The sequence below is a fragment of the Tympanuchus pallidicinctus genome, unplaced genomic scaffold (genome assembly GCF_026119805.1).
Source record: "Tympanuchus pallidicinctus isolate F22 unplaced genomic scaffold, pur_lepc_1.0 scaffold16, whole genome shotgun sequence".
Classification (NCBI taxonomy): Eukaryota; Metazoa; Chordata; class Aves; order Galliformes; family Phasianidae; genus Tympanuchus; species Tympanuchus pallidicinctus.
Window position 1 is genome coordinate 19,975,750 of NW_026294679.1, and position 22,426 is coordinate 19,998,175.

The 22,426-nt window shown below is 39.4% G+C and overlaps 1 protein-coding gene and 1 long non-coding RNA gene across 6 annotated transcripts in view; both read left to right on the forward strand.

Moving 5' to 3' along the window:
* The window catches only part of VCL (vinculin), a 58,893-nt gene that overhangs the window by 467 nt on the left and 36,000 nt on the right, over positions 1-22,426 (forward strand). For all 5 annotated transcript variants that reach the window (XM_052678224.1, XM_052678220.1, XM_052678221.1 and 2 more), the window contains exon 2: positions 17,711-17,781. In XM_052678224.1, coding sequence (XP_052534184.1) covers positions 17,711-17,781 — 71 coding nt within the window. The remainder of the gene's footprint in view (positions 1-17,710; positions 17,782-22,426) is intronic.
* On the forward strand, positions 16-10,070 carry LOC128078221 (uncharacterized). Its single transcript, XR_008205375.1, has 4 exons — positions 16-6,335; positions 7,070-7,220; positions 8,086-8,226; positions 8,334-10,070. It is a non-coding gene; the product is annotated as an uncharacterized LOC128078221 (long non-coding RNA).

The following is a 22,426-nucleotide window of genomic DNA, read 5'->3' on the forward strand; positions in this document are numbered from 1 at the left end:
GCAGCGCCTCTCACGGCACGGGGCCGCCCTCGCCGGGAGCCGGCCGGGGAGCGCGTCCGGAACGCCTATGGCGCGGGGCCTGCGGGGCTGGGGCGGCTCTGCTCCTCAGCTGCGGCACCGCGCTGAAGCCCCGCGACTACTGCTATTTATACCGGCCGCTTCGTGCTTGCTGAAATGCCTCACAGATGTTTTGTATATCTGGCGTGAGGTTTTTTTTTTTTTGTTTGTTTGTTTTTTTCGGGTTACTTTTTTTCGCTGTCTTCAAAACTCTTGTTTTGAAGAACAAGTCTATTGAGAAGTCGCTGAGGGAACTGGGGTTGTTCAGTCTGCGGAAGGGGAGGCTCAGGGGAAGCCTTATCACTCCCTACAACTCTCTGAAAGGAGGTTGTGGAAGGTGGAGGTCGGCCGCTTCTGTCGGGTAACAGCGATGGGGGGGGAGCCTCAAGTTGTGCCAGGGGAGCGCAGGTTGGATATGAAGAAAAACTTCTCTGAAAGAGTGCGAGTGCATTGGCACAGGCTGCGCAGGGAGGAGGTGGAGTCACAGCTCCTGGGGTGTTCAAGAAGCGCGGAGATGTGGTACTGAGGAACGAGGCTAGTGGGCACGGTGGAATGGCTGATGGATGGGCCAGATGATCTTAGAGGTCTTTTCTAATTGTAATGATTCTAAATGTGTCTGCTGTAACAGGCGAAGTACTTAATCAGTATAATTCTCTCCTGGAGAGGAGAGAGAAAGGGGTGGGGGGAAAAAAAAAGGCAGGGATGTGACAGTGAGGTACATGGACAGGGGCCAGCTGTCCGTGCTCAGCGCTGAGTGGAGCAGCCCGGAGCTGTGGCCAGAGCACAAAGCTGGGGGCTGCTGCTTGCTCTGTTCTGCCTTGAATGAAAGCCGCTCTCTGCCTGCGGGAAGTGATGGTGGGTCAAAATTGAGCAGAATCTCTAGGATTCTTGGGGACAGCTAAACATAGCATAACTTCTCAAGGTACAAGTATTTGCAGTGTAGACGCATCAATCTGAAAAATGCATGACTAATATGTCTGAAATGTTTTCTGTTAATGCTTTTGTGACTTGCTGCATCAGAAGAATAGCAAGCTCTTGTAAAGTGGAAGTGTCTTGTTTGATGTGAAGAGCAATGGAATACTGTTCTTCTGTTCCTTTAACAGTAATACTTGTGCTTCTGTTAAGTTCACTTGTAGACACTTCTGCATTCATTTTGAAACGTAACACACTTCATGCTGGCTATGAATCCTGTAAAAATCTTAAGTTCATCATAGAAAGCATTTTCTCTTAACAAAAAAGTTTTGAGTTGTACTGTAATACTTATACATGGTTAAAATACTGCATCACAGTTAACTGATACATTCATTAACATGTGGAAATCATGGGGCTTGCAGGGACAAGGAGCTGTCAAGATGAGTAGTGCAAGTGATTCGTTCAGTAGATTTCAGCTTGCAGTACTTCCAATGCAGTAATAGCTCCCCACTTTGAGGTTCTGCAGTGCAATTATTGCTTCTGATCCTATGACTCTCTGAGTTCTATGGGATGCGCTCCACAACACTTGTGCCTCTCTGGCTTCAGCTGAAGCTCCTGAGTTCTGATGAAGAGAGGTCTGCCTGCAGAGTGAACAGCTGTAGTAGGTGCTCTGCTTGTATGGGTGTTCAGCCACAGTGTGTGAAATGCTTTTCCCTGAAAGGAAGACTTCAGATGTAACTTTGCTTCTGAGCTTAGCCTGCCTCACTGAATTGTATGATTTTGTTCTTTCTTCCTATGCCCCACCACAAGGAAGCTCAGTCTCAAAAAGTAGGACTTATTTCAGAAATCCAGAAATATAATTAGTTTTTTTTTTTCCTACAGCTTGCCAATGCCAGACCATCTTTCATTTGGGGCCATTTTGGAAGCCTCCGATTTTCCGTTTTGGAATCCTCTGATTTTCTTTCCTTGCTTGCCAGCTGAATAAGAAGACAGGCTGTTGAGTACAGTTTATGTGTTAATTCACAGTGAGCCAATAGATGTGTAATCTGAGGTGATGCTTAAGAGAAAGATGTCCTGGTTTGGTAGAATACAGAATTGACTACATTAAGAAAAATACAAAAGCAAAGTTCTGTTTCCAAACTGTATAGTGCAAGTATCATAGAGTACAGGATGGTGAACACTGACCAGCAGAGGCTATTTTATCCGTGAAAACGTGTCACACACAGCAACACCATTCTCCAGCTCACCAGCCTTACTACAGGCAGTATAGGCTCTGTAGTTTAGAGCAAAATTGAATCCCTGTGACTATTGCATCAGTAAGCAACTGGTGGTAGCTGAGATCTTCACCTGTGCAATGCTGAGGAGATGTGAAAAATGGGTTAAGAAAGATGTCTCCTTCAAAGAAGGAGCCCCATACAGTTACTTTTTTTTTTTTTTGAAGTTCATTTTGTTGATGTTCTTGAGGTACAGGTAAGGCAGTGTACTATATTGAGGTTGGAGTGGAATTTGATGGATCTTCTATAATGTACTAAATCAGTTTTTTTGTTTCTTTAACTGAGGATCTTAATGTTTTTATTGGCTGGTATTTGGAATGGATGTGTGCCTCTTAGGGAAGGGTTTGGGTTTGGCTTGGTATTTTTTGTAGCTGAAGATGTACCACAAAAATGACAGGATTGTTTGGAGGAGAAAAATTAGTCAAGCTCAATAGGCTGGGAGTAATTTGGAGCTTGCCAAATATACTTCAAGTTTAGTGGGCAGTAAAATGAAATCTTGAGTGATCAAGCTTGACTTGAAGGAAATTACCTTATGGTACTTTAGTGGTTTTCTAATCTCTTTCATAAAGCATTAATCAAATCTATCTTTTTTTTTTAGAAGGGACTTCTGTCGAAGATGACTAATAGCAATGCAGTAAACTTAAACCTTTCATACCCTGTATAAATAACTTACCAATTTTGTGGAAGGGAAAAATAACTACTTTCCAGTAGTGACTTAACAGTTCTATCTTCAGAATAACGTTATAATACCACAAAACAGAGAAAGCATGTTCTAGTCTGCCATTTTAAACTCTGTTTGCTTACTGCCTTGTATAGATTCTGATTTTCTGCTGTTAAAGATATGGACTACACTTGTCACTTGTCTCTAGTGCTTCAGACTGAGCTGCTTCACAGCAGAACCTTTGCTGCTCTGCCAAACATCAGCAGTCCCATAGATGAAGCAGCTGAGCTTATCATATAGGGAATAAATTCTGTGCATGATAGGATAGCAAAGGTGAGTGTGTGAGGAGGCTTAAGTACACACAGCTTAAGCTCAGAAGTGGTGTCAGTGGCTCAAGAAGGTGTTGGCTTTTTAGGGGCTGAGTTGTCTTACCAGGTCAATATTCTGGAAGATTTGACTCTTTACTTGAGGCCAAATGTTGGACCATCGACCACTGTTGCTATTTTTCACTTTGAGTGAGTTCAGTCTGTGAACTGGTCATAATTAAAGGTGTTCACAAATAAAGTGTCTGAGATGGCTTGGAAAGGAGGTTTTCATTTCCTTTAATTGATGTTGCAGCTTGTATATTTTTTCCATCCTCTGTGTTACATATGCTGTTTTTTTTCCATTTTAAGTTATGTATTGTATAATGTTTGCATATATCCAATTTCTGTTCCATGAACTTTTATGGAGAGAAATTATTTTACTGTCTATTGAATAGTTAAGTATTGCATTGCTTAGAAATACATTCTGGATGCTGTGATGAGCCTTTATTCACTTACTGAGATTTGGAGGCTTAGGAAGCTATACTGATATCTTTCTGCATCAATGACAGTTACTGTGCCAGGTCAGCTATGAGCATTTTGTCTTGCAGTTGTGGTGCATCAGATGTTTCTCTTCAGTCCTGCAAGCCCAACCATTACCTCACCATGAGCACTGGTACTGAGGCAAACACATGAAGCTTAAAATACAAATATGCATCTCTCCCACATTTTTGTTTTCAGTCTCTCCTTGACAGCTGTCCTATCTCATCCTCGTGAACAATGAAGTTATCTCCTCAAGCAGTCAGTCTGTTCTGGGTATGTATCCATGGGCTTTTCTCAAGTGCAGGAAATGACAAAGGCTCACGGGGCAGTGCAGAAAGAACAGCATTTTCTGTGGACAGTCTGTGAGTTACCTGGTAATGGCTGATGCCCATTGGACTGGAAATCACTCGAGTTTGTGGAAGATGCAACATACCTTGAAACCCCTGTCATAATTGCAGTGGTAAAATTCAAGTACATTGCTGAACATAGTTAATATGGAGAAATGGTGTGGAGAATTGATTGGGAAAGCAGTTTTCTTGTCCTAGACTTTCTCCTGGCAGAGCTGGCTTGCCTGTATCTCAGGGTGTGTGAGAGAGGAGCGAGCTTAGTGAAATGATTAATTGGGAAAGAAATCAGCTTGCTGTTTTTCAGAGCCTCATTGAGGAGGGCAGAAAGGAGAAAACAATAAGGTGTGGGTTTTTTTTTTTTTGGTTTTTTTTTTCAGGTCTGTAGTAACTTTCGGAGGCTTTTTTGGTGTTGTCTTTTTTCCTTCATTGCTTCCTGCCATACTGAAAAAGTGAGTTGTTAGAGCAGCTCATCTGAACTGTACTGTGTCTAAATGTACTGCCAAATAGCAAGTTAGTAGGAGTGCTAGAAGAGCTCCGAAGATCTCATGAGAAAATAGACCTTTTCATTGTGTATTTCTACATTACATGTGTATATATAGTGGAAATCTATGATTACTGTTGGGTGTTATTTCTTTATAACATGCATGTAATATGTATTTGCTTACCTTTGAAATAACGTCATCCTACTTTGATGTATCTTCTTTAGGACTTTTTTTTTTTTTTCCAGACCATGGGAACAGTGACCATGTGTTCTTATTGGATGAAAGTGTTCCAGCAGTGTGCCCTTGTGGCCAAGAGGGCCAATGGCATCCTGGGGTGCATTAAAAAGAGCATGGCCAGCAGGTCGAGGGAGGTGATCCTCCACCTCTACTCTGCCCTGGTGAGGCCTCATCTGGAGTACTGTGTCCAGTTCTGGGCTCCCCAGTACAAAAAAGACAGGGATCTCTTGGAAAGAGTCCAGCAGAGGGCCACAGAGATGGTGAAGGGCCTGGAGCATCTCTCCTATGAAGAAAGGCTGAGTGAACTGGGTCTGTTCAGCCTTGAGAAAAGAAGACTGAGAGGGGACCTGATCCAGGTCTATAAATATCTAAGGTGTGGGGGGCAGAATGGCGAGGCTGGACTCTTTTCAGTGGTGAGTGGAGACAGGACAAGGGGAAACGGCAGGAAACTGCAGCATAGGAAGTTCTGCACAAATGTGCGCAAGAATTTCTTTACAGTGAGGTGACGGAGCACTGGAACAGGCTGCCCAGGGAGGTGGTGGAGTCTCCTTCTCTGGAGATGTTCAAGAGCTGCCTGGATGCCTACCTGTGCGACCTGCTGTAGGGAACCTGCTTTGGCAGGGGGGTTGGACTCAATGATCTCTGGAGGTCCCTTCCAACCCCTACAATTCTGTGATTCTGTGAAAGCAGTGAGGGTGTGTGCATGGGGGTGGCCTGAGAGAAGGAGTGTTGAATTAGAGCAACTTTGTAATAACAAAAACACATCAATTTTTTTCTTTTATCTGTTAGGAGTCATCTCTATTTAAGTGGTAAATCAGTTTCTAACTTGAATAGAAAAATCTCTTTGTTCTGTTATGTATTTGGAGACTTAATTTATACCAGCCTGTTCTCTAAAAGGAATCTTTTGTTCTGTTTCTTTAAATGTGCATTGAGATAGTGAATGCCTTCATTAGTAATTACATGCAGCTTGCCCTTGGGCATAAAAACAGTATTATTCAGCAGTGAATAGATAACCTTAAAGTGGTTGGCTGGACTAAGGAGTTCCATGTGCCAACAATATGGTGTATACCACTGCTGGAATATGCTCCGGAAAACTCAGTGCTTGCCTCTTACTGTGTGAGTGTATTTCAGCAGTGAGGGAGCAGTGGTTAAATCCAAGAGTGGAGGCTGAGGTGTTTCTTCTCTTTCCTGACTTCTTGCAACTTCTGTGTTACATTTCTTCTTCATGCTCTGAAACTGGAGGATGTTTCTTCTCCTCATAGTTGTATCAGCCTGTAGGCATGAATTCCTGTACAGTTTTATAAAAGGAACGAACCAAATAAACATAGTGAACTGTGTTTTACACGAAACAGAAATGCGTAGCTTCATAACCTCAGGAGGGTAATTTGCATGTCTTTCACCTTCCCAGTGTAGCTGTAATCTGGACTGATGAAGCAAATATTCAAGAGGATTTAGGAAGAAAAAACAAGTAGTGGTTTTAAAGAGGTGTTAAACAAACATGGATGTTAATGCTAGTTATGGTAAGTGCCTGAGAAAGTTAAGTGGTGGTTGCTGCAAATGCTGGGTTATGTTTCTTTGGTTCCACATCTTCTAGAACTCTTAAAACAAATGACACTTCTGCCAATTACTTTTCCAAAGGACTGAATGGACTGATTTGACACTGCCTTGAGTACTGCTTAACTGCAGCAGTGGCCTCATCAAGAGTTAAGATTAACTTTTAAGTCCCCATTTCAGTATTGTACAGCTTGAAAGTGTTCTGAAGACCTTGTCTGACTGACTTTTTTTTTTTTTTTTTTTTTTGGAGTCTTTCTGACATTGTATTTGAGGTGAAAAGATACAAAGACAACTACTACTGTTACTAATGTCAGTTTTCATACACTGCTATTTCTGCCTGTATAAAGCAAGTCATACTGACAAATGAGACTGTAAAACTCTGAACTCTGCTACAGGAGGCTGGATTTTTCCTTTAGTGGCAAATTCTGTTCCTTCATTTTTTCAGCCAAAAACTGTGAATTGCTGCTTGTTAACAGAGCCTGCATCTGCAGCCGTGGTTTTTAATTCTTGTAAAATGTTAACATTGCTGGCATTAATGTTTAAACATAACAACAGGAATTCATGCTAGATAGCATTGACACTAGTGAATTTCAATAGTAAAATATACTCTGACTGTATGCAGTTAATTTAGTGCGTGTATATACAGCAGTTAATGTTTCATTGTATAATTTCTTGCTTCTTTTTTATGACATTCTTTAAGAGAGAACTGAAGTCTAAAGTACAAGTTTCTGTAGACAAATGGAGATGCAACACAAAGGGCTGATGATGAAGGATGTTGCAAATGTCTGCATTTCAGAAGACGCTGCTTATAAGATGACTAAATGCATACAGAATGGAAATGATCGAGTAAGGTCTGGATTTTCCATTCGGTTACAAATGTTTCACTAGTAAGCTCAAATCTTAATTGGGAAAATTCTTCATGTGTAATATTTGGAAATAGGTCCAGTTTGTCCCTGTAGTAAGTTGAGAACATAGTGCATTTTGAAGGATATTTGAAGGTCAATCCATGGAGTATAACTTGGCTTTGTTTGCTTTGCCTAATTATTCAGGTCTGCTGAGGTATGACTTGTGCTAGGTACTGAGACCAGGAGGCTTTCTGTGGAAACGTTGAACAACTCACTTGGAAAGAGAACAGTATTTTAAATTAAACAATATGCTGATGCCTAAGAATAATTACTTTGATTCTGAGTAATGATCCATGAATAGCAATACTGGCTGGTGAAAGGGGAAAATGAAGGAGCAGGAGGGGAGAACAATCACTGTAAATCCCAAAACCTTAAGATCACTGGAATTGCCAGCTTATATTGACTGTTTGATGATGTTCTTGAGAGCTTTCCTCACTGAGAGGAGATGTTAGAGCAGTTTCCCAGAACCATTACATCATAGATAGGGTGGGATACTGGTGGTTTTCTCAAAAAAACAAATAAACAAAAAAAACCCAGAAGACAGAAATGAACTATTACTGTAGAAAACTTGTATGCCTTGTTGTTGGCTTAGAATCCCTCTGGAGAACCCCATATTAATAAAATGGCATTTTCTTTTCTGTCAGTGGTTACGCTCACATCACAGTAAATGTGATCTGATTACTTAACACTCAAGATATATTTCCCTTGCTCCAAAGTCTCAGGGACCCTGGACTACTGAGAGAGAAGTCTTTTAGCAAAGGCTGAGGTGAAGAAGACATTGAATATTTAACCTTTTTGGTTTTGTCACCAGCCATTCAGTAGTGGGCCTGCATTTTTTTTTGCTGCTGACACACATACAGAAGCGTTTGTGTTGTAATTGTTGCCCATCATGTTCCTCACAAAATTGAACTCTGCGTGGGCTTTAAGATCGACCACACTGCTTTGTATTCAGGTAATGTTTCTATTTCTCCCCTGAGTCACCTCTCTATTCTTCTGCTTCTTGTATTCTTCCTTTTCGAGTCAGAGTTTGGTCAGTAGTGGTGTGTTTTTTTCCATAAGGCTTCCTGCCATCTTTTGGGTGGACTGTTCTTGAGCTAAGAGGAGGTAAATTTGGAAAGTCAACTATTTCTCCGGAGCCCCTCATCTTTCTTAGGCTGCATCCTTGTATTGCTTCAAGCAGGTCCTTCTGTTCCAGAGAACCGTGTGTATATGTGTGTGTATATATATATGTGTATATATATGTATATATCCATATATAACCCCATGGATACCTTGTCACTTATGACATATCTCTGTGGAGTCATTTGAATGTACTTAACGTTGTTAATATTAACTAGTACATGAGTACTAAATATTTATCTTAAATGTTATCAGTATAAAAATGCTACTAATATCCAATTAAATATCCAATTAGAGGATACTGGAAATGGCTTGCTGCTGCTGTTCTTCATGGGGTGTCAACTTGCTTTTAAATTTTAAACCCTTTTTTTGTAAATTTCTTCCAAGTTTCCACTTGAGGCATTCAATATGTGTGGATGGATTTAAATATCCTTCAGCTGAGTCTGCAAAGCTGATTTCTTTTTTTCTAGTAGGTCAAGTTTAAAAATATATACTTTCTGTGTAACTTTCAAAGCTCTAGATGAGAGGGCAAGTTAGTAAGCTTGCCTCTATTTATTGGTCTACACTAAACTTGACTTTCATTACCCTACCTGTCTTTATAGCTTTTACAGTGTAATACTTGTGCCGAATAATGGAGAGGTTAAACAAATGCAGTTTCTCAAACTTCACCAGAACAGCAGTAAAAAGGTCAGATTTTATTTAGTGTGCCGTGACTAAAATGACAAAAAAAAAAAAAGGGTTGTGAAGGGCCAATAGCTGCTAAACCATCGAGTTTCCTGTAGCAGCTGAAGTACTACTTAATTCTTGGCCATATTTAATTAAAAATAAAAAAGCCTTTTTTCCCTCCTCTCTTGAAAAATCAAGGGGTAAGATTGGGAACTTCAGTCAATTTTTGTCTGGTTTCAACTTAACTTGAATCTTTCTCTGGAAAGGTAATTTCAGTAAGCATAGCACTTCGTTTTCTTCTGTTAAGTTAATACTGGAGAAAACCTGCATTCCTGACCTCCCTTAGCTGCCTGCACTGGCACTTAGGCTGTCAGCCCAGCCCACCCCCCGTGCAGCAGGAAGAAATGCATTTCTCTGTTGATCTGATTTCCCTTCTTTCTCTGCCCCCAGCTTTGTGGAGATTTTTTGCAACGCTGAACTATAGAATATTAAATGCTTCATCTCTCACTTGCAAGCTAACTTGTGGCCCTGCAATTTTGAATGTGGGTATGTAGACTCTCTGGATGTTCTTGAGTATTGCAACCCTGAAGCAGTTCAGTAACTTGTTTGAAGAGCTACAGCTTAGCCATTGTTGCGAAAGACTCTTGGATAGTTCTCTGCAAGAGGAGAAGGCATAAAACTCTTCCCTGTGTGTGACTTTTGCTAGAAGATATTGATGAAGCTGATAATTAACCATATAAAAGTATAGCGTTAGAGGAAGTAAAATATGAGAGGTTTTGTAAGCTTGAAGGATCTAGTTTTTACTTTCTAGTTGGCTTTCAAGCTGCCCCAACATCTTATATTGTTTATTTTGCTTTCAGTGTGGTGGTTGCTCCAAATAATTATTTTCTTCAGTTCAGTTATGTGTAAATTCAGACCGACTTCCTCCAAAAAGACAATGTGTTGGGGAAAAGCTAGCTTCTAAAAAGACTTGAACAGTTACCACCTTACCACCTACTGCTTTAACTGGTAGCAATTTTTTTTTCTGCTGTTTTTTAGTGCTTGACTGTGACCTTAGAGTTGTTTGCTGTTGTTTGCTTTCTTGTCCTTTTCATCTAATCCAGAAATAATGTCAGATCAGGCACTTCTTTATCTGATTTTTTTTTTTTTTTTTTAATAGACATTTCCAGGCAGAAATAGCTGATAAAAGGTGCTTTGTTACTATTTGCAAATTATTTGTTGGTATTCCCATGGAAGTTGCTGATATTCTGCCTGCTGTAATATTTGCAGAGCTGGTACAAATGGTCAAAATCAATATGGAAAATAGTCATACAATATCAAGTATTTCATTTATCCCTGGGTTTATAAAAAAAAAAAAAAATACAATATATATATTTTTTTATGAAGACCACCTACAGTTGTCATTCTAGTGAAGAAAAAGCAGTCTGGGCAGAAAGTACTTATGTGAAGCTTGGGCTGGTTTAGGGACTGTCTTTCTGTCCAGTTCTATGTCTTTTATATTAGAAGTACATATTCTTAGAGATCATTCTGCTCTACCTGGGAAGTGCTCTTCTTTCCCCTGAACTGATCTGTGAACATTCTGTGGTGAAGTCTTGAGTCTGTTGATGATGATGATGATAATAATAATAGATTTCTTGGCATGTTTATTTGACTGAACACATAGAAGGCATGGAGGACAGGATGTGTGCGGCTTAGTTATGTGGAGGGTAATGTTTGCATGTTGGGTAATGCTTTGGTAGTAGCAGATTGTCAAAGAACTTGCAAATGTACCAACAGCGTAATTGTGCATGGTGGTTGCTTGCTGTAAAGTTTGGCATGTGAGTAAGGAGACAATTTAGCTCTATGATAAGTTATCTGTTGGGGCAGTACTAATTAGTCTATTTGTACTTCAGTAGCAGGATTTATAAGAGGTGCTCTGAGGCTTGCTGATGATTCACAGGTCTGAGTGTGTGGAAAAGAACTGGATGTGCTTTTCAAGTCTGTGCTGTTTGGTATGAGGGATCTTTTGCTAGACTTCCTTCTAAGGTAAAAGTAGCTAATTCTGCTGAGAGTGTTGTTTCTGGAGGACAATTAATGTCTTATTCCTCCAGCTGAGTTTTGGATATGCCCAAAGGTCAGAACCAGCTATCTTATTAGGTTGAAGTGGAGTTATAGTTTGTCTTAGAGGGGTTTTTAATTCAGAAATAAGAATAATTCTGTCTCACATAATTCAGCTCAATATGTGCTTTTGTTTTCTTTATGTCAAGTTATGTATCTTGGAAGTACATAAAGCATCCAAACCTCAGCCTTGTTATCAGTACTGAATTAGTAGACATTAGCAGCATGACTAAAAAAAAATATTTTGGTACCTACATTTTCAGTTTGCCATATGGTTTTTGCTTCATAGTTATGTATTTTACTTGGACAGCAGGATTTCCTTTGCCTCAGGCCAACTGAATTTGTCTTAATCTCCAGTGTAGACAGGTAGGTCAGCTTGCTGCTATTAGGGACCAGATGGCTGGAGTGTTCTAATTTACATGACTTATTGCCAGAGGACTTTGAAACTGTGCCTTGCTATGCTTGGAATGTAGCCTACAGGGTGATCATGAGAAAACTGGGAGCCAATATACAGCATCCATTTTGACTGAGAGGTAAGGTGGCTAGACTGTGATTCAGCAGTCTTTGTTTTTGTCTAGCTTAAAGGGGAAAAGAATTGGTCCTATTAAATGCAAAACTATGTGCATTGTTTCTTTGGCATAGCCTGGAAGCCAGAAGACAATTGAACTGTTTCTTTAGACTTGTATTTCAAACTTTTATTGCACTGGCCTATTATACTACATGAAAGAAAGACGACTTAGTTTAATGCTGTTTTAAGAAGCTTAATCTAATAGTAAGTGATGTGTTAATCCAGTTTTAAAATCTAAGTGAGAAGAGTAGCAGTGAAGAAATTGGGAACTTTTCTGCAATGCTTTTGAAAAAGCCTTTAAGAGAAAAACTTTTTTTTTTTTTTAGGTACAATAAAGTTTAACATGTTAAAACTCACTTTTTTCAGTCATGCAGGAAGAGAAGGATTAGATTGAGGAGTTACCTGTAGCTCTGTTCGCTTATTTCTTCATTTAAAAAAAAACAAACAAACAAACAAAAAAAAAAAAAAACCAAACTTTTAAAATTGCTCACCTCTTCTGCTGACTTTGCAGGAAGTCGTATCTCTACTGGCAGCTACAAATGTAATCTGGTAAAATTGCTGAAGGATTTGTGAAATTTGAGTAGGACCAGTAAGTATTATATGCCCCAAAGTTGTTGGAGTTAATTGGCTAAATTTAATGCTTTGCTGCTGTGCCAAGATGCATGCAGTTCTGCTACCACTTACCTACATGGATGATGGTAGCTAGGGATCAGGACATGGTAAAACAATATTCACTTGAGCTGTCTTAAAAAAGATCCTAGTGAAATTGCATGGAATATCAACAACTGGATCTGCTCAATACTGTAAATAAAAACAAGAATCTGGATTGCAATCCAAATACTGTGGCTGACAACTGTGAAGGAAAACAGAGCACTGAGTACCTTTTGTTTCTCTTTTCCTGCCAGGGCCCTTTGCCTCTTCTCAGAAGTTTTCCTTGTTAATTTAGCTCAAATGATTGGTTTCATGAAGGGGAAACTCAATAGTTGTGAGATAGTTACTGAGCCCTTGCCACTTTGAGCCCACTGAGACAAATTATCCCTGAACTCAGTTCAAGGTACAGAACTGATTTTGTAGGCCTTCAAGGGTCAAGGCCTTGTGGGGATGGATGAACTCTATGAAAGGTATAGGATGTACAACTGGATGCCGTTAACTTCAGTCATCACTATTTAAACTATGATGGAGAAGTTCCCTGATATTGTAAGAGAATTGAAAGTGCCTTCTTAAGGAGATCTTGTAATCTCTGCCCTTTTTCATTTTTCATTTTTTGATCTGGCCTCAAAAATGTACTCCAGCAAGGAGTAGGCATAAATCTGGAATAATTTTGTCTGGCTTCTGACACTGCTAAATGGATTATTCATGGTCCTGGCATCTAAGCCCATTTTACATCCTGGAAAAGCAAAGAGAAAAAAGGACTAGCCAACTCAATTTCAGAGTTATTTAAGTTGCTATAGCTCATCCTAGCAGGATTTCAGATACAGATCTTCAATGTAGAAACTGTTTTCCTTGTGCAGTTATATCAAATATTTCCGTTTATTCTTTTTTTCCTCAGGGCAGACATATAAAGAAATGAGGAAGTTGCAGAGAAATTCATGAATCTGCATTGATTTAGAACAAATTTCTGATATGAGATGTAACAATGAAAGTGTTATTTTGCTTCCTGGAGGCTTGCAATAAATGGAAGAATGCATAACTCATCAACTAGGAGTTATTTCTTTTTAATGTGAGATAGTTTATGATGAAGTTCCTTATACAGCGTACAGACTAGATGACTTTATTTTATGAGTACTCTGAATTTGTCAAGCAGAAGTTCTGCTGTAATTTGTCCTCTGGGACAAACCTAGGGCTAGAGCCAGGGCTGTATGTGTTCAATGAATTTTGATGCAAGACTGTTCTTGGACTCCTAGATAAAATAGAGCTTTTCTCACTTTTTAACTAGGGAAAACAAGCTGCAAGGAGATCTTTGTCTACAGTATTTGAGTCCTTGTTAATGTCAGTAGAGACATGGAAATGCTGTGTCATGGCCTGAAGCAGTGATTGAGCACCTGGTGGGAAGGCAGGGCCAATCCAGGGGAGCTCAGGTGCATGCAATGCATCTGAGTAACCAGAACGGGTGGAGGCAGGATCCACCCCCTGCCAAACCTCATTTAAGGAGTGGCAGTGGAGGCAAGGGCATTGCTTGCTGGAGGTCCCTGCCTACCTGAGGCCTTCCAAAGGTAAGCAGCTCTTTTCCTTCATTTTTGCATCTGCAGGTGCTGTGTCTTGGCTACAGCAAATGAGAATGAATTCAAGACTTTGCCTCCCTGCTATTATGTCTGTACTTTTCATCCCGTTATAGTATTACACCCTCCTCCCCAATAATAAACAAATACCCCACCACACTGAAAAAGAAGCAGCACTACCAAAACCCAAGCAGTGAACTTTGGACTCCCATGTTAAATGTGCTGTGACACACACTGTTGGTTCTGCTTCTGGGAGAAGTGGGAGAACTAAGATGCAATGAGATGTTTGCTCAAACCACAGCAGGATACCACAAACTCCTAAAGAATTACAGAAGCTGAAACTGTTTCCCCTTCTTGCTGGAAGGCTGTTCTTATCTATATCCAGCAGGCTGAGAAGATAGAAAAGGGACCTTTGGCAGTCCACTTGTCTTTCCTGCAACAGAAGCAGATATGACAAAACTGAACCCGATCAGGAAGTTTTCTTCTTGCTTTGCCGTGGAGAAAATACCCCACAGCAGGAAACTGGGAACACACTGATAGGCTACTGATGAGTGGAAAATGAGAGTGTGTAAAATTTACAAATAAGGTTGAAATCTGAAAGCTGCAGGAACTCTCAATCTTATAGTGATCCTTCTAGCTGGAAGCCTTTTTCCAGCCTAGAAACCTTGTCAGTGCTCAAATATGCCCTCTGCTGAATGTGTCCCATTTCCATAAGATTTCTAGTCTTTCAGTGTCATGTCCACTGTTGTTGAGTAGCAGGGAAGTAGTTCGTTCTCTCTTTGATTCGAGCCAAGTGCCTGTAGTTGAAGTTACTACTCCAGCAAGGAGAATGGAGACCAATATGAATGTTTTGAAGTTGGAACAATGAAACTGACTTGGTAACATTTGCTTGAGAACTTCCCTTCCCCTCTGCAGCTCTGGGCTGATAAAATCTTCAAGAAGTGAAGGTTTGATTACTGTGTTAACTGGTGAAGAGTGACTTTGGAGCAGTGGATAGAAGCCAACTAATTATTATTAATAATCAGTGATAAGAATTTCATGGAAACTGTTCCCTCCTGATTAGTTAAGGGAAGATTATTGTAGGTGAAACAACATCTGTGTATCTGAAACAACAGTTGTAATCCTGTTTTTTCCACATTTAACCTATTGGATAAAAATAAAATAGAGGTTCCCATGGTAACTGTTCCTTATTAGCATGAAGCTCTTCAAGTCTACCTAAAATAGGGGATGTATAGATATTACCTCCTAATAATAACCCCCTCCCAATTCCCTTGACATTGACGTATTGATAAGGTGGAATGAATCTGTTTTGTGTTACATGGCAGTGTATCTGAAAACTGCTTAGTCCATGTAAAATTCAGTCTGAAGAAATGATTTCCTGTTAAAACAAGGAGCATCAACACCAAAAATCTCATGGAAACACTTAGCCAAAAAAACTAAAAGGGAGTACACCCAAGTATTTTTGGGATTGTGTATTTTTAGTCACAAATATGGTTTCATGTTTTGAGAATTCATCAATTAAATGGTATGTGGTGTGTGTTATTTTCTTGTCTCTACACCTTGATTACAAATGCAAAGAAAAGCTTAGAGATGTTAATGCAGAGTTATGTAAATATGGAGTACTTTCAATTGTGTCACAAGGTTTTATGTTTCAACAGTCAGTTTAAACTGAGACCTCATGGAAACTACCCCAAATTTTGTCTTGTCTATGGGATTTGTAGTGTGAATGGAATGCTTTTGTCATGAACTGGATGAGAAATGGGCTGACTTCAGTATTTAGGGTAAATGCAGTTTCTGTTTGAGAAGTTCTGAGGTTAGAGCTCTTCACAAAAATTTAGAATGGAAGTAGGTTCATCCTGAACATTAACTGGAAGACTAAGGGTTCTTGGTAGGCATATCAAGGAATGCCCGTGTTTAGATTATGTATTTGTATACATATTATAAAACGTTAGTGTATCTATAACCAGTGGGTAATAAACTGAAGTCTGTCTTAAGAGACTTTTCAGACTGAATGTAGAAATACTTTCGTATAAGCTAGTGAAAATAGCAGTAACTTGCATGAACTCCACTGTAATTAACACAGAAGTTGTCTGTTGGGTGCTTGTGTCTGTCTTTTCAACATAATATAGCAAGCTGAATGCCTGTTCTTAGCCAATCAAAGAGCCTTTTTCCCCTTAGTTGCAAATAAATGCTTTCTTTAGCAAGTGTGTATCTTCCCAAATGTTCTATTAAAAGGAACACGTTTGGACAGATGAAAAAGAAATTCTAAAGGCAGTGGCATTTCACCTAATGGCTTTTGGAAATAAAAGTATTGCTGCTAGTTTCCAGTGTGTGATCTCCTGTGTCTATGCGGTGTGACACTGTGGAGTTCAGGCTTTATGCAGTTGTTCCTTTCCACTGTGGTCTTCATCAGGAATCAGTAAAATAAAGTGCAATGGGAATAACTGAAGCAAAACTGGTGTGCTGTGTCTGGGTCATGTAACCCTGCCCCAAGAAACGGTGTGTGAGCTGCGTCTGTAACTGTACTCTTGAGGCACTACTGGGAAGTTTAGGAAGCATGGTAATGCTGCAGCGCTGCGTGCTAGCACAAGCATGACTGGTACTGGGCTACAAGGAGCACAGAGATGAAAAACCATTGTAAAATTTCTGATGTCTCAGTGCTTTCCTCCATTACTTGTAAGTATCTGCAGTAGTACTCATAAATGTAGCTTTAGTTAATTTAAGAATTACTAATTGTAGGCTAGACTGACTTTGAGTTTGAACCAATAGAATGTTGGGGCTGGTGTATATCTGTAAAACCCCTCTGAAAGGGGGAAAGGGAAACCAAAGAAGGGGCACAGCAGTTTTGGCAAATAGAGTAAATGTGCAGCTAAGTGATGCTACTGGAGTGCTGCACAGTGTTTGAATTGGCAAGTGCTATGCATGTTGGCACACTGCAACTTCTGTTAAAAACCCAGCAAATCTTAAGTACCAGCTGATGGAGAGTTTTTTAGTGCTATCTTGTCTAGTTTGAGCAGGCTTGGCAGCTCTTGACACATGCTAGTGTCTGGGCTAATGACCTTCTGCTTTGTGGTGCCTTTCTGAATGGCTTATTCAGCTGGAAAACACAGTGAACAAAGGAGCTGGAAATATTTTGTCAAGTTGGTGATCTCACAGTCTAGAGAGCCAGCTAGCAATTATAAAGGCTTCTACTGTATAACACGAGTTAGTATATAGAAAAGCCCAGATCTATCACTCAATTAGCTTCTGTGTAATTATTTCTGTCTATGGATGGTGTGGATGTGAAGTGTTTTCTCAGTAATTAACTAAATTTTTCTAATAGAGTGGGCAGGTTCAGTAGCAAAATAGGTTTTTTTTCTTTTTTTTTTTTTTTTACTTGCAACTTGGCTTCTGACTGGTGGGTTTGGAGGGAGCAAAACCTACAGAGGAATTCTTTTTTTTTTTTCTGTTTAAATTTTCTTTCTTCCCCAACACAATTAAATACAGCAAACATAGAGTTGTTTCTGTGGAGAATGAAGAGGGGAGTGAGTGTCCTGTCAGCAGAGGTGTTGGAGGGAGAGAACATAGAAATTTCTAAGGCAGTGGACTAATTTGGTATGTAATGGTGTCAAAGCTAGATACAGCAGCAAGTAGCCTAGCTGTCATGAAGTATGACCATGTATGCAACTAAGTATGTCATGAAGTTTGGCTGTTCTTGTTGCTTTTTGTTTTCATCTAGGCTTTACACTGACATTCTCGATCTTAACTATAACTTCTTTTTCCTGCAGGTTGGAAAAGAGACTGTGCAGACAACAGAAGACCAGATCTTGAAAAGGGACATGCCACCAGCGTTCATCAAGTAAACTCATTTTATTGTAAATCTTTTGCTGTTTGTACGGGAAACCTGTTCCAATGATGAGTCAATGTTATCACTTCTGCTGTATGGAGTAGAAAACAGTCTTGTCTAAATAATTCTCTTTGGAGGCTTGAGGCTGACCTTTTTCCAGAATTACTTTTTTCACAATGACTTCTCCTGTTAGATACATATCTATATGAATAAAATCTAGGGTGTAGCTTCCTTTACAAGTAAGAGTTTTCAGATTAATAACTACACTTCATTATACGCTGTTTATACTTTGCTTAACGTTTGCAGAGATGATATGATATTTTCAAATGTTTTGTGTTAATTTGGTAGGCATATGTGAAAGTGGCTGTATAAAACAGCATATTTGTCGAGGCATTGCTATGGCTTCAGGAGCTTTCTAGGGGAATCAGGCAAACAAGGTCTATAGGTCAAATGTAGCCTTGAAGCAAATGGTCTCTTCTGAAGAGGGAAGTTAGTAGATATGAAATACATACCTGTATATCCTTCTGTGGATGGAAATTGTGCTTTCTAAGACATATGCTTCTGTTCTTGGAAGTGCTACAAGCAAGGGAAAGAGTAATTAAAGTTATTTGGCATATTCTGATTTCTGAAGTTTTTCGCAAAGGCTGAAGACTTTTTAAGAAAACCTGTATACCTGTAAGGTATACACAGGTTAATAAGAAAAGATTTTACACAGAGAAGATGAAAAGTGGAAGAAAAAAATACATGTTAGCCCTGGTAAAGATGAGAGGTAGTCAGTGGGGCTTTAAAGATCTATGCTTTTTTTAGCGTGCTCACAAATGCCCTGTAAATCAGGATGAAAAGTAAGGTGAAACTTGCTGATAGCCCAAAGTTCAATACAAGAAAGTGAGATTAATCCATGAATGAGAAATTACAGCAGGAATATATTAAACTGATTTATTTGATTTTAAGCACGGATGAAAATATTGTTAAAGTCTGAAGCTGTGCATGTGTGGCAGAGCAGTGGCTCTAGCTTCTGAGGTGTTGGTTGGCTCTGAACTGGCCATTATGAATAGTAAGAGAGAGGTTCTGGAGCTGTGGTGCATTGATGAGAACGTCTATAATGTGCTCAGCAGGTGTCAAAACATAAGCCAAATGTTTATCAGCCAGGTTTGAGTGACCAAAATGTCACCATATATTACTTACCATGCCTTGAATGCTGCATGGAAAAGGTGGAAATTTCCACTTACCTTTCTGTGCGAGAACCGAATGGATGCATTGCATTAGTTTAGTAGTTCATAAACCAGCAGTAGGGAGGGCTTGTTTATACAGGCCTTGTTCTGTTAAAAATCTTCATGTATGTTTGGAGAGTAACAGCCAAATACTCAGAGGAATCTATTGTAGGGTATCAAATAAGACAAACTACAGGAAATCCTAAGAACTGAAATCAGTATGGAAGATGGGAGAGTGCCCAGAAAGAATATGATAATTGCTTATCCTTCCAAAGGCATATACTTGCAGCTACTTTTGAAAACATGGTACTCAGCTAAATGTGCCTTTGATACAGTCCACTGCAGTATTTATTATGCTGAGTTCCTGCCTTGTGATCTTGTTTGGTGAAATTGTTTTCTTACTTTATTTATTTATTGGAAAGTGTGTATGGGCACGTATTGAAATGAGATGAAAGCATTTCTTCTTGGTGAGTTGTGTATGAATGTGCAACCCTGCTCACTTTCTTGGATGTATAGATTTTCTATGATGTGTAGAGTTTAGTTCATTTCCAACTTCTTGTTCACTGAAGTAAGTAAGGGATTAAGGAAGAAAAGGCTTCTCAATTGCTACACTACTGCCAATCTTTGATCAACGTATATTGGATTCTGGAGACTTACATAGCTCAGTTACTGTAAAGATGAGATAGAGGTACAGCTGAATAATACCATGTTATACTGAAAGCAAGGACAGTATTCAGCAATTCATGAGTGCTTGGACTGTAATATAACATAAAAAGTGGGATACAAAGCTATGCCACAGTAATGAAATGTACTGCACGTCATTCTTAATATCCTAAGTGCAATAACATGAATTATGAATGACCAATGGCCTTTATAAATGATTACCTGTTGCATTTGTTTTTTTTTTGTTGTTGTTAATGTGGAGTTCGTATCAAAATGAGTTTGTTTCTGTTAACAGTTCCTTGCTAATGCTGTGGAGCATTCTAGCTGTGTGTGCTGTAGGAACAAGCAACAGTAGTGAGTGAGCTCCCAAGGGAATTGCACTGTTTCTGTGTTACAGGGCAGGACTTGGATGCAGGAGGTGAAACAGATGAGTGTTGTTTTTCTTTTAAAGGGCAGGGTGTTTTTTTCTGAAGTGCTGGTTCAGAAAGTCGCAGTCCTCTGTAAGAACTTGCACTAGCACTTGTCTGATGGGATAAGGCGCAGCCTGCACGCACAAGTGCTGCAGTCTCTGTGCCTATTTTTACCTCTCAAAATTAACACCAACTGGAGGAAACCTGTCTTCGATGATGAGGAAGATGATCTGTTTAGTCCTGTTAATAACTTGGGTTTTGGCTTGCTTGAAATTGACACTGAGGGTTCATAATGAGTATGTGTAGTGGTAATGTGTCAGGTTTTCCAGTAGGAGTGTGATTGCACAGCGGATCTATTTGTTGGCTGCTGAGAAGCTGTCATGCATCCCTTTGCTTGCCGCTGACATAAACCACATTGGAACTACTGGCCTAGAGTTAAAAAATGCTATTCTTTATCTCAGTTCTCTTAGTCCTGAGGGAGTATGAGTAATGCCTGTAATTTTCATCAGATGTTTTGCACTGTGTTTGTGTTACTTGTGAAAAATTTAATGTAAAGAAGGAAAAAGCTGCAGTCACAAGTTGAAGAATAGTGCAATACCTGACTGGTCATAATAGAAATTTGTCTGTATTTAACTTGCATATTTGGACTCAATACATTAATTGAGCAGTAATGCTGTTCTATACTAACAGGATTTCTGTGTCCAAGTTGGAGTCGCGTTGCTGGGCTACTATATTAAGAATTTGATGTTAATCTACATAAAAATAAAACGTGAAGTAGTTCTAAACTGTGAGTAATCTGAACTGTAGTGAGCTTACTCACTACGATTGATTCATTAGAAATTGAAGCAAGCCTTTTTCAAATATAAATGGCATTGTTAGCCATTTGAGCAGTCATCTTCATTTCAGAGCTAAAACCTTAAAAAAAAAAAAAAAAAAAAAAAAGAGAGAAAACCACAAAGGTAGTTTAGCATAAGCTGATTTAAAAATCTTTTTTTTTTTTTTTTTTTACTCCAGTATTACAAAGATGATGATATCAAGAATGAAACTGATTGACTACTGAAAATAGTGTGGGTGTAAGAAGCATGACCTGTGTTAGTCAGCTCTGTACATAACTTGGCTGGTGTTAACATAGTTCTATTGTAGTTAATCCTCTGAAATAGATACACTTAAAATAGTTTTGTTTAAAAAAAAAAAATCGTAATATACGATTATTATACGATACGAAAGATTAGATTGAATTGGCTGCAAAACTGAGACTATGCATGTGTCATTTTCTGTTTGATGTATTTGTAAATGCTTAATCTTCTGTAATTGGGAGCATAAATTGAAAGAAAGTAAATGAGCAGTGCATTTTCCTGTTCTTAATGGAGGAACAGCTTTGGGAAAAACTGAATGTTCTTTCATATACATCTTTGAACTGAATATTTAAACAGTATCAGCTGACTTAAAAATAACTGCATTTATATATAAACCTAATGGCACGATTTCTCCATCTTTACTTCTGTTTAAGTCTTCAGTGCAGGTTATGTTGTGGGTGTACGTGTGCCAAAGTCTAACTTTCTGTGTTCGGTGAGTGAAATGAACACAGTGGGATTATAGGGGTGATTTATAGGAAGATAGAGGTGAGTTGCTGTAAGCTAGATCATGTCATGGTCTTGCATTATTCCAGCTGTTCAGCTGACTCTGTCCTCTTATTCTTTGATACAGTGTGGTAAATGGGTACTTATTTGCCAGCGAAGAGATGTCTTGCCTACTGTGGCCAGTAGTTCACATGAGCAATTAATGTGAACTGTTTGATCGGCTGAAGCTTCTTGCAAGAAGTCCTTACAAAAAAAAAGGCAGTCTTTTAGCTGTCATATACTTTTAACCACACCCCCACCACTTCAGGCTCCCATTAAACATTTAAAAAAACAAACAGACGTGTAGTTAACAAAATACGCAAGTTAGAGATGTAGTCAACAAATACGTAAAGCGGGGGCTGTCAAGGTCACCAGGCGTAACCAGGCGTAATCTGTGTGGGCCCCTTGCGTGGTCAGCTAATACGTGAAAGGGGGGCTGTAACAGTCATCAGGTTCTGTGGGGGCTCCTTGACTCATGAGAAACCATGATGAGACATGGCAAGACAAGACATGCCACACGTCTATTGGGCACAGATAACCGTAGCAAGGATGATTGGTAGCACTGTGAAATAAGGGACAACTATAAGAAGAGTGTGTTGCTTGCAATAAGGGCCATTTGCCGCTCACCACATTGGTGTCATAAAGCGTGTGATTTGGCCAGGGCTGTCTGAGCACTTCACGACAGGACATTATTCAGAGGTTGCCGAAGCAAAGGCAACACAGACGTTATGATGAAATTGTTTAATCAAATATT